Below are 18,811 nucleotides of genomic sequence, written 5' to 3' on the forward strand. Positions count from 1 at the left end.
ATGCATTCTGTTGATGTTGCAGGGCGCAATGTTAAACATTAGCTGAAACAATAGCTTTTGCATCCATTTGTATAGGTGTAAACCAATTTTCTCACAAAGTGCACTGTGTCAACATTCTGTTGTTGATGGCTTTCACTTCTAAGAATTAGAATACAACCAACATTCCATGATGTAACAGTATCTTTTTAAAAATTGTGGGAAAGCTTGCAAAGTTAAATTGCAAAAAAGATGCAACCTTTTTTTTCAAGTTTGAAATTTGAATGTATCCAAGAGCAGGCCTAAGAAACTTACTGAATTTTACTTCTAGTACGCCGGCTCCCTTGGCCAATAAAGCAAGATGAGCGCCGCAGCCCCAGAGTCGGTCACGACTGGACCTAATGGTCTGGGGTCACTTTACCTTTTAGTACAAAACAAGCACTCAGATAAACACACTACTCCTTTTTTTATAAATAATTTTTATTGAGATTTAAGATCACCTACCAACACCAGTAAAACATCAAATCTTATTACATATATCCTACTTTATGCTCCATAGAGTTGTTGACTTCTGTCCTTCCCTTCCATCAGTTTTCCTATTCTATTCTATAGTTCACAGTTTCTTTGATTAGATATTACAACATGACATAAGATTTACTTCAATCCTGCCAAAGTTTTCAAATTTGTACAGTTCTCACTTATATAGATCAAAAATTTACACCATTCTTTTTGGTACTTTGTCTCCTCCTGATTGCGAATTCTGTGTGTCAATTTAGCCATCTCAGTGTATTCAACCATTCTCCTATTGTCGGCATCTCCTGTTGCTTCCACTTTTGAGCTGTCAGAACTCTAGCTGCTGTTGTTGCGTACAAATATAATCTTTGATCAGTCTTCTTAATATCTTCTCCCACCAAACCTAGCAAGAATTCTTCCGGCTTTTGGGGAAAGCTATACTTAAACATCTTTTTTAACTCGTTATAAATCGATTCCCAGAACTCTTTTAATTTATTACATGACCACCACATATGAAAGAAATCGCCATCCTTTTCCTTGCATTTCCAGCAAGTTTTACTAGTTCTGTACATTTTTGCCAATTTGGTGGGAGTAAGATACCAACGATAGACCATCTTCATAACATTCTCTTTTAAGGCAGAACAAGCGGTGAATTTTATACTCTCATTCCAGAGTTTGGCCCATACATCATAGTCTATGTTGTGTCCTAGATCAATAGCCCATTTTATCATAGCCTCTTTTATAAGTTCGTCTTTTGTATTCCATTCTAATAGGAGATTATACATTTTTGAAAGTAGTTTAGACTTACTTTCTATAATGTCTATTTGAAATTTCGATTTTTTTGTCTTCAAATCCTAATTTTTTGTCCTCTTTAAAAACATCATTGTCTTGATGGTATTGCAACCATCCTGTCAATTTTCCAGCAATACAGTCATAAGGCTTCAATTTCCAACCTTTTTCGGCCTTCATCAGAATCTCCTCATAGGTGGCCCCTCTCCCTTCTATGTTCAGTTTTTTAACTGTTAACATATCAATTGGTGACACCCACCACGGTGTTTTCCTTTCCAACAAATTCTTGTTTCTGTCCCAGACTTCAAATAGAGCACCCCTTATCACATGACTTGTAAACCCTTTATGCACTTTTGCCTTACCATACCAAAGATAGGAGTGCCATCCAAATCTATTGTTGTGCACCTCCAAATCTAACAAATCTGGGTTCTCCTGGGTTATCCACTCCTTTATCCAACATAAACACGCTGCTTCATAATAGAGTTTCAGATCAGGTACAGCAAACCCCCTCTTTCTTTCTTATCTGTCAGTATTTTAAATTTGATCCTTGGTCTTCTCCCTTGCCATATAAAACGCGAGAGAGTCTTTTGCCACTCTTTAAATTGTCTTAAACCTCTTATTATCGGGATTGTCTGGAACAAAAATACCATTTTCGGTAATAAGTTCACTTTGATCGCTGACATTCTTCCAGTCATTGACAGCTTTAGTCTGTCCCATATAGAATCATAGAATCATAGAATCATAGAATCATAGAGTTGGAAGAGACCACAAGGGCCATCGAGTCCAACCCCCTGCCAAGCAGGAAACACCATCAGAGCACTCCTGACATATGGTTGTCAAGCCTCTGCTTAAAGACCTCCAAAGTAGGAGACTCCACCACACTCCTTGGCAGCAAATTCCACTGTCGAACAGCTCTTACTGTCAGGAAGTTCTTCCTAATGTTTAGGTGGAATCTTCTTTCTTGTAGTTTGGATCCATTGCTCCGTGTCCGCTTCTCTGGAGCAGCAGAAAACAACCTTTCTCCCTCCTCTATGTGACATCCTTTTATATATTTGAACATGGCTATCATATCACCCCTTAACCTCCTCTTCTCCAGGCTAAACATGCCCAGCTCCCTTAGCCGTTCCTCATAAGGCATCGTTTCCAGGCCTTTGACCATTATGGTTGCCCTCCTCTGGACATGTTCCAGTTTGTCAGTGTCCTTCTTGAACTGTGGTGCCCAGAACTGGACACAGTACTCCAGGTGAGGTCTGACCAGAGCAGAATACAGTGGCACTATTACTTCCCTTGATCTAGATGCTATACTCCTATTGATGCAGCCCAGAATTGCATTGGCTTTTTTAGCTGCCGCGTCACACTGTTGGCTCATGTCAAGTTTGTGGTCAACCAAGACTCCTAGATCCTTTTCACATGTACTGCTCTCAAGCCAGGTGTCACCCATCTTGTATTTGTGCCTCTCATTTTTTTTGCCCAAGTGCAATACTTTACATTTCTCCCTGTTAAAATTCATCTTGTTTGCTTTTGCCCAGTTCTCTAATCTGTCAAGGTCGTTTTGAAGTGTGATCCTGTCCTCTGGGGTGTTAGCCACCCCTCCCAGTTTGGTGTCATCTGCAAATTTGATCAGGATGCCCTTGAGTCCATCATCCAAGTCGTTGATAAAGATGTTGAATAAGACCGGGCCCAAGACAGAACCCTGTGGCACCCCACTAGTCACTCTTCTCCAGGATGAAGAGGAACCATTGATGAGCACCCTTTGGGTTCGGTCAGTCAGCCAGTTACAAATCCACTGAGTGGTAGCATAGTCAAGACCGCATTTTACCAGCTTCTTTACAAGAATATCATGGGGCACCTTGTCAAATGCCTTGCTGAAATCAAGGTAGGCTACATCCACTGCGTTCCCTTCATCTACCAGGCTTGTAATTCTGTCAAAAAACGAGATCAGGTTAGTCTGACATGACTTATTTTTCAGAAATCCATGCTGACTATTGGTGATCACAGCATTCCTTTCTAGGTGCTCACAGACTGTTTGCTTAATGATCTGTTCCAGAATCTTCCCTGCTATTGATGTCAGACTGACTGGGCGGTAATTATTTGGGTCCTCTCTTTTCCCCTTTTTGAAAATAGGGACAACATTTGCCCTCCTCCAGTCTGCCGGGACTTCGCCTGTTCTCCAGGAATTCTCAAAGATGACTGCCAGTGGTTCTGAGATCACATCTGCCAGTTCTTTTAATACTCTTGGATGCAGTTCATCTGGCCCTGGAGACTTGAATACATCTAATCTAGCCAAATATTCTTGTACTATCTCCTTAGTTATTCTGGGCTGTGTTTCCTTTGCTGAATCATTTGCTCCAAATTCTTCAGGTCGGGCATTGTTTTCTTTATCGGAGAAGACTGAGGCAAAGAAGGCATTGAGGAGTTCAGCCCTTTCTGTGTCCCCTGTTTGCATTTCACCATCTTCTCCTCTGAGTGACCCCACTGTTTCTTTGTTCTTCCTTTTGCTACGAACATACCCATAAAAGCCTTTTTTGTTGCTTTTAACCTCTCTAGCAAGCTTGAGTTCATTCTGTGCTTTAGCTTTTCTGACTTTGTGTCTACACGTGCTGACTATTTGTTTGAATTCCTCTTTGGTGGTTTCCCCCCTTTTCCATTTTTTGTACACATCCTTTTTTAATCTTAATTCAGTTAAAAGTTCTTTAGATAGCCACCCTGGTTTCTTTAGGCACCTTCCATGTTTTCGTCTCATTGGTATTGCCTGACGTTGTGCTTTTACTATCTCCCTCTTAACAAACTCCCAGCCATCATGAATTCCCTTTCCTTTTAGTATTGCTGTCCATGGGATCTCACCCAGCACTTCCCTAAGTTTTATGAAGTCGGCTTTCTTAAAGTCAAGAAATTGAGTCCTAGTATGCTTGGCTGCTACTTTCCGCTGTATAGTAAACTTCAGAAGAGCATGATCACTCGCGCCTAATGATCCTTCCACATCTACCCCACTAACCAGGTCATCAACATTGGTTAGGACCAGATCTAAAATGGCTGTTCCTCTTGTTGCTTCTCCCACTTTCTGGACAATGAAGTTGTCTGCAAGGCCAGTGAGGAATCTGTTTGACCTTATGCTCTTGGCTGAGTTTGACGTCCAACAAATATCCGGGTAATTGAAGTCCCCCATTACTACTATCTCCCTTCCTTTTGCATGCTTGGCCATCTGTTCCAGGAAGGCATCATCTATGTCCTCCGTTTGGCTTGGGGCTCTATAGTAAACTCCCACAATGAGGTCTCTGTTATTCTTCTCTCCCTTAATTTTGACCCAAATGCTCTCACTTTGGCTTTGAGGTTCTAAATCTTGGATCTCTTCACAGGTATACACATCCCTGACATATAACGCCACTCCTCCTCCTTTCTTGTCTGGTCTGTTTCTCTGAAATAGATTGTATCCCCCCATTATTACATTCCAATCGTGGGACTTATCCCACCAGGTTTCAGTGATGCCTATTATGTCATATTTAGTTTGCTGTACCAAGAGCTCAAGCTCATCTTGTTTATTTCCCATGCTTTGCGCATTAGTGTACAGACATTGAAGTCCATTAATCATTCCCCCGTGTCTCTTATTTAAGGATTTTTTCCTCCCTCCACTAGGTCCGCGTGCTGTTTGCTCCATTTGGTCTATGACATTTGGATGATCATCTTCATTAATTGATAGACTCCTACCTTCAGGAGCACTGTCTCCCTCCCCCACATTAGTCAGTTTAAAGCCCTCCTGATGAGGTTTCTGAGATTTTTGGCAAAAACATTTCTCCCAACCGTTGTGAGGTGCAGCCCATCACTTGCCAGAAGTCCATCTTCAAGAAACTGCAGTCCGTGATCTAAGAATCCAAACCGTTCCTGTTTACACCATTTGCGAAGCCAGCTGTTCACTTCCACTATTTTCCCCTCTCTCCCTGGGCCACGTCGTTCAACTGGGAGGACAGACGAGATGACAATTTGTGCATTTAGTTGCTTCAATTTCCTGCCGAGAGCCTCGTAGTCTCTTTTGATCTTCTGGAGGCTATTGTTTGCAGTGTCATTGGTTCCCACATGAACCAAGAGGAAGGGGTATTCGTCAGTGGGTTTTATGATTTTTTGCAGTCGTTCAGTTACATCTTGGATCTTAGCCCCGGGGAGACAGCACACTTCCCGAGACATCTTGTCAGGCCCACAGATCACTGCTTCTGTTCCCCTCAGTAGGGAAATTTCTAAATCTCTTTTAATCTCCTTCCAGACTGGTTGGTAATTGTCACTGAATAAGTTTATGTTCTTTGCCGACATCCAAATTCCCAAATATTTAACTTTTTTGACCACCTTGATTTCAGTTTCTTGTTCTAACCTTTCTACTTCACTTTTTTCTAAATTTTTGCCTAACATCTTCGTCTTTGTCTTATTCAGTTTAAATCCTGCCAGTTGCCCAAATTTTCCCATTTCTTCCAATGCTATTTTTACACTTTCTTGAGGTTCTTCTAAGGTTAATACCAAGTCATCTCCATAGGCCTTAAGTTTGAATTCTTTGGCGCCTATTTTGACCCCTTTTATCTCTGTTCTTCCTCTCAGGCAATTTATTAGTACTTCTAATACACTGATAAAAAGCAGCGGAGATAGTGGGCAGCCTTGTCTGGTACCCTTTGTAATGTTAAATGAGTCTGTTAAGGTGTTGTTCACAATTAATTTTGCTTTCTGCTCTGAGTAAATTTCCTCAATTCCTCTTAAAAAGGTGCCACAGATCCCCATCTTTTCTATACTCTTCTTCATAAATGACCAGGATACATTATCAAATGCTTTTTCAGCATTGATGAACATCAGTATGGCTGGCTTATCATTTCTTACTTCCAGGTATTCCAATATATTAATAATATGTCTCACATTATCCTTCAATTGCCTACCTGGCAAGAAACCTCCCTCGTCTTTATGAATTAAATCATTTAATATTGTCTTCAATCTGTTGGCCAAGATGTCCGCAAAAAGTTTATAGTCATTGTTTAACAATGATATCGGTCTGAAATTTTTAACACTCTGATGGTCCGTATCTTGTTTGGGGATCAACGTTATGTAAGCCTCCAGGAGTTTGGTATTTTCCCTTTTCCTTGTAAAATAGCATTCATTACTTCCCCTAGAACCGGTACTAGCTGCTCACCAAGTGATTTATAATACTTAGAGGTTAACCCATCCGGTCCTGGGGCTTTACCTTGTTTCATCTTCTTTATTGACTTTTGGATTTCTTGATTGGTTATTGGGGCATTTAATTGTTCTCTTTCCTCCAATGATATCTGTTTTCCTTTGTAAATTTCCAGATATATTTCTATCTTTTTTATATCTTCTTTTTCTTTCCTGTAAAGTTCCTTATAGAATCCTTGAAAGGCTCTTCTTATTTCTTTTGGATCTTCCGTCAGCTGTTCCCCTATCATGATTTTATTAATTAAATTTTGACTTTGATGTTTTCTCAGCTGCCATGCCAGAAGCTTCCCAGTTTTATTTGCCGATTCAAAGATTTTTTGTCTCATTAACTTTACTTTCCATTCCACTTCTTGATTCACCAACATGGAATACTGAGTTTGTAGCAGATAAATACACTACTCCTAATACAAACTGGGCTAATGTTTGTATTACTCAGGTTTTGAAACTATCCCATCATTGACAAAACTGTCTTACCCATGAAATGAGCCTAGACTACCCCCCTCCCACATTGTGCAACCAAAGGGGGCATTGTGCAAATGGTTATCTACACACAAGTGGCTGGAAACATCTGCTTTAAGATAAATCAAGTCTACTGTATATTTTGGAAAGTTGTTTCTTTGCTATATGCCTCTTTAAAAATTGGGGAGGGGTATTTTTTATTATTGTTATGTTATGCATTTTGTGTTTTTATGTTGTAAACTGCCCTGTGATCTTTGGATGAAGGGTGGTGTAAAAAAATTAACAAAGAATGAAGCATTGTAACAGAATTTTAGATGATGTTTCCTGAGATCAAGTCAGTTTTTATCTACTTGTACTGTTTGCATTTTAGATGGTTTGCTATCATGGAGATTCAAATTCTAGTAGCCATGTTGCTTTGCAAATATGAATGCCATCTTTTGGATCCACTACCAAAGGAGGTAACATATTCATAATGAAAATTAAAGTTCATAGTATGTAACTTTAATTATCTTTCATCTCCTCTGTTAAGCTTTTGTAACTTTTCTAACTAGATAAAAGTTCACCATGTAGTGCCTTTTCTTATGCAGCAGTTTTTTTAAGTGGAGAAACAGACATGAAAAACATTGCAACAGATGTCAACCAATACAGATTTTTGATTTCAGTCTGTTGCTTGTGTATCTTTCCAAAGTCACAGAAAAACATATCACTTGGGACAAGTGCTCCACAATAAGGACTCAGCTTAATCGATTATCAAGCTGATAAGATAAAACAAGATATATAGTCAACATCTATTTCCGGCTGAAATGGTTACATTTCAGTGAGAATACATACATCATATATTAGCTGCACAGTGAAGTCTTAGTAGTAAACAAGCAATAGCTTAGAAAACTGGACAAATCTATAAAGATACAACAAAATGACAATATTATTAGTCTAATTGCAAAATGGTGGGAAGAAACTCTGAGTTTACTGGAACATTGTTTGGGTGTTGATTTACAAGTTGATGTTACTTCTATCAAATACATGAGGTATTGTAAAGAAAAAGATTACGTCTCTGTTGTCTGCTTGTCTGTACTCCTTATTGTTCTTGGTGATATATTTTTCTGTAACTTTGCATTCTGCTGTTATATCACCATCCTCTGTATTGTCTGTTGTGTATCTTTTCTGCAAGATTCTTATGGATTAGGAATTTGAATGTAATAATTTTTCACATATACTCCTCCATAGGTATTTGTCAGTGGAATATTAAGTTGAAGCTGGCACCCTAGTTACTTTAAATGGAAGTTAAATATGCTTACCTGAGTTCTGGGTTGCAGCCATAGGCTACAGGCCTGCATCCAATTAGTCCATGCTACAGTAAATTCTCTTGAAACCTCCACATTTACTAGGTGCAGCCTTATAATCATAGTGGACGGTCTAGCTTCATGGAACTAACAGGAATTTTTTCATGCTCTTTTATTATTTGAACCAACATGCAGCAACCTTGTGATGTCAATGAAGTTACTGTACTGTTTTAACATCCCCTATTATGTTATAACAGACTTTTCTTCCCATAGTTTTTTGAAAGATCCTTAAAAGTATATGTTCATAAAAATTCCACTAAATATAGATAATCTCTATTTAGATCTCTACGTCTCCCTTACAGTTCATGATTAGATAATCTGAAATGTAATCCTTGTTTTAAAATGTGAAAGCTTGTATATGCTCCACTTTTGAATAACTAGCATCCCAGATTGTTAGCTGTGTCCCTTGTTAAAATATTTATGAAAAACATTTAATTCCACTTTTCTGTCCCATTATGAGGCATAGAATCAGAGAATCATAGAGTTGGAATAGACCACAAGGGCCATCGAGTCCAACCCCCTGCCAAGCAGGAAACACCATCAGAGCACTCCTGACATATGGTTGTCAAGCCTCTGCTTAAAGACCTCCAAAAAAGGAGACTCCACCGCACTCCTTGGCAGCAAATTCCACTGTCGAACAGCTCTTACTGTCAGGAAGTTCTTCCTAATGTTTAGGTGGAATCTTCTTTCTTGTAGTTTGGATCCATTGCTCCGTGTCCGCTTCTCTGGAGCAGCAGAAAACAATCTTTCTCCCTCCTCTATGTGACATCCTTTTATATATTTGAACATTGCTATCATATCACCCCTTAACCTCCTCTTCTCCAGGCTAAACATGCTCAGCTCCCTTAGCCGTTCCTCCAGGCCTTTGACCATTTTGGTTGCCCTCCTCTGGACACGTTCCAGTTTGTCAGTGTCCTTCTTGAACTGTGGTGCCCAGAACTGGACACAGTACTCCAGGTGAGGTCTGACCAGAGCAGAATACAGTGGCACTATTACTTCCCTTGATCTAGATGCTATACTCCTATTGATGCAGCCCAGAATTGCATTGGCTTTTTTAGCTGCCGCGTCACACTGTTGGCTCATGTCAAGTTTGTGGTCAACCAAGACTCCTAGATCCTTTTCACATGTACTGCTCTCAAGCCAGGTGTCACCCATCTTGTATTTGTGCTTCTCATTTTTTTTTTTTTTTTTTTGCCCAAGTGCAATACTTTACATTTCTCCCTGTTAAAGTTCATCTTGTTTGTTTTGGCCCAGTTCTCTAATCTGTCAAGGTCGTTTTGAAGTGTGATCCTGTCCTCTGGGGTGTTAGCCACCCCTCCCAGTTTGGTGTCATCTGCAAATTTGATCAGGATGCCCTTGAGTCCATCATCCAAGTCGTTGATAAAGATGTTGAATAAGACCGGGCCCAAGACAGAACCCTGTGGCACCCCACTAGTCACTCTTCTCCAGGATGAAGAGGAACCATTGATAAGCACCCTTTGGGTTCGGTCAGTCAGCCAGTTACAAATCCACTGAGTGGTAGCATAGTCAAGACCGCATTTTACCAGCTTATTTACAAGAATATCACGGGGCACCTTGTCAAATGCCTTGCTGAAATCAAGGTAGGCTACATCCACTGCGTTCCCTTCATCTACCAGGCTTGTAATTCTGTCAAAAAACGAGATCAGGTTAGTCTGACATGACTTATTTTTCAGAAATCCATGCTGACTATTGGTGATCACAGCATTCCTTTCTAGGTGCTCACAGACTGTTTGCTTAATGATCTGCTCCAGAATCTTCCCTGGTATTGATGTCAGACTGACTGGGTGATAATTATTTGGGTCCTCTCTTTTCCCCTTTTTGAAAATAGGGACAACATTTGCCCTCCTCCAGTCTGCCGGGACTTCGCCTGTTCTCCAGGAATTCTCAAAGATGACTGCCAGTGGTTCTGAGATCACATCTGCCAGTTCTTTTAATACTCTTGGATGCAGTTCATCTGGCCCTGGAGACTTGAATACATCTAAACTAGCCAAGTATTCTTGTACTATCTCCTTAGTTATTCTGGGCTGTGTTTCCTCTGCTGAATCATTTGCTCCAAATTCTTCAGGTCGGGCATTGTTTTCTTTATCGGAGAAGACTTAGGCAAAGAAGGCATTGAGGAGTTCAACCCTTTCTGTGTCCCCTGTTTGCATTTCACCATCTTCTCCTCTGAGTGACCCCACTGTTTCTTTGTTCTTCCTTTTGCTACGAACATACCCATAAAAGCCTTTTTTGTTGCTTTTAACTTCTCTAGCAAGCCTGAGTTCATTCTGTGCTTTAGCTTTTCTGACTTTGTGTCTACACGTGCTGGCTATTTGTTTGAATTCCTCTTTCGTGGTTTCCCCCCTTTTCCATTTTTTGTACACATCCTTTTTTAATCTTAACTCAGTTAAAAGTTCTTTAGATAGCCACCCTGGCTTCTTTAGGCACCTTCCATGTTTCCGTCTCATTGGTATTGCCTGAAGTTGTGCTTTTACTATCTCCCTCTTAACAAACTCCCAGCCATCATGAACTCCCTTTCCTTTTAGTATTACTGTCCATGGGATCTCACCCAGCACTTCCCTAAGTTTTATGAAGTCGGCTTTCTTAAAGTCAAGAAATTGAGTCCTAGTATGCTTGGCTGCTACTTTCCGCTGTATAGTAAACTTCAGAAGAGCATGATCACTCGCGCCTAATGATCCTTCCACTTCTACCCCACTAACCAGGTCATCAACATTGGTTAGGACCAGATCTAAAATGGCTGTTCCTCTTGTTGCTTCTCCCACTTTCTGGACAATGAAGTTGTCTGCAAGGCCAGTGAGGAATCTGTTTGACCTTATGCTCTTGGCTGAGTTTGACATCCAACAAATATCCGGGTAATTGAAGTCCCCCATTACTACTATCTCCCTTCCTTTTGCATGCTTGGCCATCTGTTCCAGGAAGGCATCATCTATGTCCTCCGTTTGGCTTGGGGATCCATAGTAAACTCCCACAATGAGGTCTCTGTTACTCTTCTCTCCCTTAATTTTGACCCAAATGCTCTCACTTTGGCTTTGAGGTTCTAAATCTTGGATCTCTTCACAGGTATACACATCCCTGACATATAACGCCACTCTTCCTCCTTTCTTGTCTGGTCTGTTTCTCTGAAATAGATTGTATCCCTCCATTATTACATTCAGTGATGCCTATTATGTCATATTTAGTTTGCTGTACCAAGAGCTCAAGCTCATCTTGTTTATTTCCCATGCTTTGCGCATTAGTGTACAGACATTGAAGTCCATTAATCATTCCCCCGTGTCTCTTATTTAAGGATTTTTTCCTCCCACCACTAGGTCTGCGTGCTGTTTGCTCCATTTGGTCTATGACATTTGGATGATCATCTTCATCAATTGATAGACTCCTACCTTCAGGAGCACTGTCTCCTTCCCCCACATTAGTCAGTTTAAAGCCCTCCCGATGAGGTTTCTGAGATTTTTGGCAAAAACATTCCTCCCAACCGTTGTGAGGTGCAGCCCATCGCTTGCCAGAAGTCCATCTTCAAGAAACTGCAGTCTATGATCTAAGAATCCAAACCGTTCCTGTTTACACCATTTGCGAAGCCAGCTGTTCACTTCCACTATTTTTCCCTCTCTCCCTGGGCCATGTCGTTCAACTGGGAGGACAGATGAGATGACAATTTGTGCATTTAGTTGCTTCAGTTTCCTGCCGAATGCCTCGTAGTCTCTTTTGATCTTCTGGAGGCTATTGCTTGCAGTGTCATTGGTTCCCACATGAACCAAGAGGAAGGGGTATTTGTCAGTGGGTTTTATGATTCCTTGCAGTCGTTCAGTAACGGCATGATAAGATCAATTACAGGCAAAAGAGAAAAAAGCATGCATGAATAAAAACACTTAAAAAACCCAGATTATTCATAAAGTGCAAAAAATAGACAACATCAGTCAAGGAATAAGGGTGATGGTTTGTAGCACACCTTTCCAGTTACAACTGCCCAATATCTACAACCTCAGCCCTCCTACCATGTGAGCCTGCCTTCTTCCTCTGCCCAATATCTACAACCTCGTTTACTTAGGTTTTATCTTGTCAGAAAGTAGAATTCAACATCACTCTCTTCCAGTTGTTCTATCTGTGCAAACATTATGGCTTGCCAGATAGAAAACCCCCTTCTCCTCCCACACACTGTTCTGGGGATTCTCCCAAACTACCCCCCCAGTTAATTTTGGGGAGCGGGGGAAGGAGCCCTGTCACACAAGCAAAAGTCCTTTGGCAGGGCCTCTGTTGACAGGACTGGCTATGTGAGACTTGCCCACAGAGTTTAATTCTAAACTGCTTTGGAGACCGATTCTGGCTCAAAATAATGAACATTTGGGGGGGGATATACTTAATTGTTGGTAAAATTCTTGTTTCAATTACACTTATATTATCACTTGTATTATCACCTGAAGTGTCTGCTTGTAACTTCTTTTCTGTTTTTGCAGAGCCTTCTCCACTTGGTCGGGACACAGCAGCCTGAGGGACCATGCCGAATTCAGTATAAGCTGAGAATATGAAGCTGAGCATTGGTGCCCATCCCGATTCCTTAACTGTCAGACTGAGAATCAGAATTGGAAGGGACTCCAGGGGCATCTAGCCCAAACCCCGCAATGCCGGATGGATCGGCTCCATTCCTTTTTTTAATTTTTTTAAAAATATTTTTTATTAAGTTTCATATTACCAAATTAAACACATCAAATCAATTAATCCAAATTATAACAATACATATCATGTAATCCAATTGTTTTCCAAATTAAATTTTTTTGTGGGGGGTACCCATGCTTCTCGATCGGCAAGAGTCCAATCCTTGAATATTTGTGCTGCTTTCATCTTAAGAATGATATTTCCAGTCCCGTCTTCTCAATCCTTGTCATTCCTCATTTTCCTTTTCATTCACCTCCAAGTTGCTCCGCAAGTGGGTTGGGAAAAAAACAGTCTTATTTGTGTTTCTATGTGGGCTTTGTACTGCTCTCTCGTAAATCGCTCTCATCCAATAATCCAGGCATTTCTGCTCGATCAAGGAATCGCCATTTTGTCATTCCGATGAAATACAGTCTAAAAGCTCGCTCTTTAACTTTCCCGACCTGTTGCATCGTAAATTAGTCGTTTTCCAGGAGGGCTGCCCCTTCCAGATCACAATCTCCTTGTAAGTAATAAATCTTCGGCTCGCCCTCCCCAAGACCAAACCTCTGCAACACAGGTCTCGTATCAAATCTCCATTCTTACCATGTCACAAGAGAGCCCTTCTTCTTTCCAAATCCTTCACAGAGTAAAACCTTTAAGTTCAAATTATTCCCCCACAATTCACATTTAGTCCCATTTGCAATTAGTTGCTGTGACGGATCTTCTAAGAGGGAGGGTTATTAGTTAATCACATAGAGCAAAAAAAATAAAAAGTCATTCCCCCCCCCTTTCAGTTCCGTCGCATTCCATTCCAGATACCATGTCTGTTGTACTTTGATGTAATCTTCCATCTCAGTCTTCTTCATTTCAGTGGTAAAATTGTTAGCAGATAAGAACCTCCTGCCTCTCTTGAAGCATGTGCGTTATCTTTCACCAATTTTTTCCTTTTTAGTAACGCAACTAGTTTCGTACCTGGAAGCAGCTTCGGAGAAGTTCTGAGGCCCGCCGAGGGTTGTGCACCCAGTGCCTCACCCCCTCCTTCTTCCGAACTCGGGGGTGATTTATGGCAACAGCGGGTGAAAACTGCATCTCTCCCCCCAGGAGAGATGAAGGGAGACTGATTTACTCCCCATAATCAGCCTCTAATTACCTCGTGCGGGCTGGATAGATGCTAATATCCGCCATCTTCCAAGGCGCCCCTAGTGCCCCCCCCCTGGATCGGCTCCATTCCAATGTGTCCTGCATTCTCTGTTACCACCTTTGATCATCAGAGGTTTAAATATACCACACAATCCACTTCAATCCACTTCAATTGTTTTTATAGGATGCCAATTATACTTCCAGTTTTGGGCTAGGCTGTCAGGGAGAGGCAAACGGGAAAAGATGAAAGGACAGAAACCAGCAGTTATAGAGAGCCTAAAGAGATCATCATCAGCTTGTTGTCTGACAGTCAGTCTGACGTAGAGGGGGAGGAGGATGAGCCTGGGACAAGTCATGCTGTACACAGAGGAAGTAAGGGGAGGAGTTTTTGCAGAATTGCATGCTGGATGCGGAAAAGGAGGAAGTAACTTTAGAGGGAGCAACTGCGCTCAAGGGGAAGGAGGTTAATGGAAACGCTGGAGATGTACGTTTGAACTTTGTCAAATAAATCAATTGTTTGGAACTGGCTGGGAGCCCGGAGTCTTATCTATGGCCAGCTGGACAGCACTAAGCCTCTGACATTGGCTATCCAGAGAACTGCCAACTTCTTTTAAGTAGACACATTTTATCGTCATTGAAATACCCAGTTAATTAGAAACCCCCACAACCAAGCAAGTTAACTGAGGGCAAATGATTTCTCTCAGCCAAACAGAGTTCCTTTTAAATATACTGTAGGTTGATTAGTTCTTGTTCTTCAGCTGCATGAACGCTGATAAAATTAAGGGGGTGTCAAATACTACCAAAATTTGAAGGGAAATATTTGCTTTGTTAGGTGCAGGGCATTGGTAAATTAGCCTACACCTTCTGTGAGCTGACTGAGTATGATCATTTAGCACAACTAAATGAAAACATATAGTGAACTGCCCCGTGTTTTCTCCTGAACACTGTGTCTTGTAGTGGCATCACTCACCCAAATTCTGGATTGCGTCCATCTTGGTGAGTGGGTATTCTTGTAATGCAGCTTCATCTTTCCACATTGTACAGTCGTACCTTGGAAGTCGAATGGAATCCATTCCGGAAGTCCATTAAACTTTCAAAACATTTGAAAACCAAATCACAGTTTCTGATTGGCTGCAGGAAGTTCCTGCAGCCAATCGGAAACTGTCGAAGCCCTGTCGGACATTCGGGTTCCAAAAGAACATTGGCAAACTGGAACAATCACTTCCAGGTTTGCCGCACTCAGGAGCCAAAATGTCCAAGTTCCAGGGCATTTGGGATGCAAAGTATGACTGTCCTTGGAAACTCACTGCACAGAGCTCTTGTGAGAGACCCTCTAGGCTAATTTCTAGAATACTCTCTGTGGGCATTCCGCCCATCTGGATCTCTTTCTTCAAGAATCAAGTTTCTTACAGCCCACTCTTAAGCATCTTTGTAGAAGTTAAGTGACACTTTGTTCTCTTGAACTTGCTCTTCATGTACACATTTTGGCATAGCTGAGAGGGACCAGCAGAATGTCCACCCAGAATGGGATAGTCTGCCTCCCTTGAGCTGGCCAGGTTGTGCTAACTTGGCAGGAAGCATCTCTTACCTGTGCCTCTTATGCAGGGCTGAATGACAAAGTAAGGTCTCAAGCAGCTGAGGGCAGCAGTATTCCAAGCCCTTTCAAGGGTATGCTGCTGCTTTGCAGCATCTCAAGTTGCAGAAAACTGCACAGCCATACTCAGTACTCAGTACCACTCAGTACCACTAAGAATCTGACAGGAATACACACACACACACACACACACACACACACACACCACAACCATGTATGTTCCAGATAGAAAGCATTCCAGTTAGTTTTTTACAATTACATTTTTTTTTAACCGCAGGTACATTAAAGCCACAAGCAACACGTAAGTAGTGTGTGGAAGTTATACACACAACATTTAGGAACATGTTTCTCTTTTTAGATTGGAACATTACTGTGGTAGCTGGTGCCTCATCCCCAAAGTCTACCATCTGACCTACCTATGCAACTACTTCAAATAAGGAAGTTTAATTTGGCAGATATCTGCACAGCAGCTTTGTGGCTGTGAAACATGACAAGTATGGAAATGGATTAAGGTAGAACAGATTACACACACACACACACACACACACACCAGTATACCTTTATCTCCAGAACATGGAAAACTTAAAAATCACCAGTCCATCAGTTTCCTCAAAACTGAAAATGGAACACCACCAGATTTGGTCATTGAGCAGGAAAACTAAAGGCAGAGTTTGGATTTTATCTTGCCCAGATTATCTGGAAATCATTTTACTGATGGAACAGCTGACTGAAATATTTTATATAACAAGTCATTAAAATAAGGAAAACAGAGACTTGATGCAGGAAAAAGTCTGCAAGGATGTTCTGGTGGTACCAGTACTTGAATATTTAACAGAATAATCACCTAAAGCTGAAGAATAGTTGCATTGACAGATATAAATGGGGATATAGCTAAAGAAATGGACAAGAAAATAATAAAATGATTTGCAGAACTTCCAAATATATTTAATTTAAACACATGGACACAATTAGAGAAATAAGTACCAAGCAAACAACTGATTAAACTATTGAGTCAACCCTTTAGAGATTCCCCTTCATTGCAAAATCTAGCAGCATTTAAGAAGATTCAAATTGTGGTTACACCCAACATCCTTGTCTAGACTTCAGCTTATTTTTCCAAAAACAAAATAAATTACTTCATACTATTCAAATACTATTTCGAACAGAAAATACTATAGTATGTAGGCCAGCAAGTGGAATAACATTTGTGCTGGATGGGGGCAGAGGGGAGCTCTTCTACATGGGATCCAATGAAACTAACCATATTCAGCCATCTTGGAATAGTATTCTACTTAAGTGTACAAAAATATGTGTGCACATGTTGCCCAAGAACTACAATCGTGCTTGATGGATATACTAATACCAATGATCTCCCCAGGTTTTGTCCCTCAACACTGGATAGGCTGGCTGGGGATGTAGTCCAACCACCTATGGGGATGCAGGGTTGACAAAACACTGCAGTACAGTATCAAGGACATGTTGTATAGCAGAAGAGAAGGTCGAGAAATCATATTCACGGACAAAATACAGATTCACAAATTGTTTTCATGCAAGTCAAAAGAAACAATGACCCATCAGTGCACTGACAACAAGCAGTTTACAGTAGCTCAGGCTAATGGTGGTGCTGGTGTTTTGTTTTTCCCAGCAGCTGTCAAGCTAGCTCAGTCCACCAACACTACAGTTGCATGGGAGATGACACCAACCTGTTTCCCCTGCTTTGTTTTCATGTTGCCAGTCTAGCAAGGCATTGTGTTTTTCTGCAGAGCCACCGAAGGGAGGGGAACCAAAGGTATTGAACATTAAAAGTGTCCGGCAGCAGTTTAGTGAAAGAACCTCCAGGGTTTATGGATCTGGGAAAGGATTTCATGTGAGCACATTCATGTACAGTAGTGAATTAATAAACAAAATGAGACAGGCAGGGCTGTTTCTTAGCCACAACACAGCACTAAGGCAAAGTATGTAAAGCCAGAGGCAGTTTGTTGGAATACTAACAAGGGAACTGTGATTAAGTCAGAACATTACGACGATCACTGCTGATATAAAAGAGTGTTAAAACTAAATGCTGATTTAACAAAGCTGGATGTCACAACTTTTAGTATGCAGTTTCTTATGTTAGTCTATTGTTCTCTCTCAAAATAAAATACTTCTGCAGGAATTTTACAGTTTAGCCTTATTTTTACAGGACCATAAACAGTATTGCTTTGAATAAAAAATTGTCCAGTGGCAACCTAGAGACCAACTAAATTTGTACTGGTTATAAGCTTTCGTGTGCATGCACACTTCTTCAGATACACTGAGACAGAAGTATCTGAACTGGACAATTTTTTATTTATTTAGACTTTGTCAGACCAACACAGCTATCTACCTGAATCTAGTATTGCTTTGGTTACTGTTTAAAATTTTTTACAGGAAAATGAACATTTCTGTATATTGATAGGGAAATTATTTTGGTACTTGAATGATTGGCAGAAAGATGGAATAAGATAAAACATATGAGAGCTGGATTCTTAAGTAAAATTGCAACAGAGGTTGCAATGTCATAGTTTCTTTTTTATTGTGTGTGTTCTACTTAAAGTTTGAAATGCTTTTTGGTTTTTCAGTTCTTTTTCAGGATCCAATTGAAGGGCGGTTCAGTAATGATGTGTGCTCCATGGTGTCTGTGCTGTAGCCTAAGCAAAAGAAACAGGAATCTACACTTCAGTTTTATAGTGTCAGATTCATTTTGCTGATGCTGCCGAACCAAAATCTTTGTGCTCCTAAGTGCAACATCAGCATTATGGAGCATGAAAGAGAACAATTGAACCCATCTCCCTGAGCTACTCTCAGTTTGCATTTTATTTTTAATCCCATTGGTCAAAAGGCTTTGAGGACAACCAAGGCACATTCTGACAGACATTTCTGTGCTATAAGAAAGCTGAACGTTTACTATTCATTCTATTACTAAATTCAAGGGCAACTAAGGTATAGAATGATGGACTTTGCAAGTCAAACGAGTCTTGCTTTCAAAAGACAAAGCCTGCAGCATGTGTGTGTTTGTATGAAATATCCTATATTCTACTGTAAATCCTAAAACCTAATAATTAAATTCCTAGTATTTCTAGAGGAGCTGGGTTGTTGTTGTTTTTCAAGACTAGAGACAGGCTAT

At 40.7% G+C, this 18,811-nt stretch overlaps 1 protein-coding gene and 1 long non-coding RNA gene across 9 annotated transcripts in view; one reads left to right on the forward strand and one right to left on the reverse strand.

Moving 5' to 3' along the window:
- CYP39A1 (cytochrome P450 family 39 subfamily A member 1) overlaps positions 1-18,811 on the forward strand; it is a 72,571-nt gene that overhangs the window by 45,181 nt on the left and 8,579 nt on the right. For 2 of the 8 annotated variants that reach the window (XM_083495224.1, XM_083495226.1), the window contains one exon: positions 12,755-13,705. The exons of 4 other annotated variants lie outside the window; for them this stretch is intronic. In XM_083495224.1, coding sequence (XP_083351350.1) covers positions 12,755-12,818 — 64 coding nt within the window. In that variant the 3' untranslated portion in view covers positions 12,819-13,705. Of the gene's footprint in view, positions 1-7,309; positions 8,743-12,108; positions 13,706-18,811 lie in introns of those variants that run through there. 2 more of the 8 variants (XR_014523948.1, XM_083495222.1) reach the window with 2 other exon arrangements.
- On the reverse strand, positions 12,945-15,648 carry LOC310703208. The gene is made up of 2 exons (XR_014523992.1): positions 14,653-15,648; positions 12,945-14,283 (listed from the first exon to the last, which is right to left on the reverse strand). It is a non-coding gene; the product is annotated as an uncharacterized lncRNA (long non-coding RNA).

This window comes from Podarcis liolepis (genome assembly GCF_965112155.1).
Source record: "Podarcis liolepis genome assembly, chromosome: 3".
Taxonomy (NCBI): domain Eukaryota; kingdom Metazoa; phylum Chordata; class Lepidosauria; order Squamata; family Lacertidae; genus Podarcis; species Podarcis liolepis.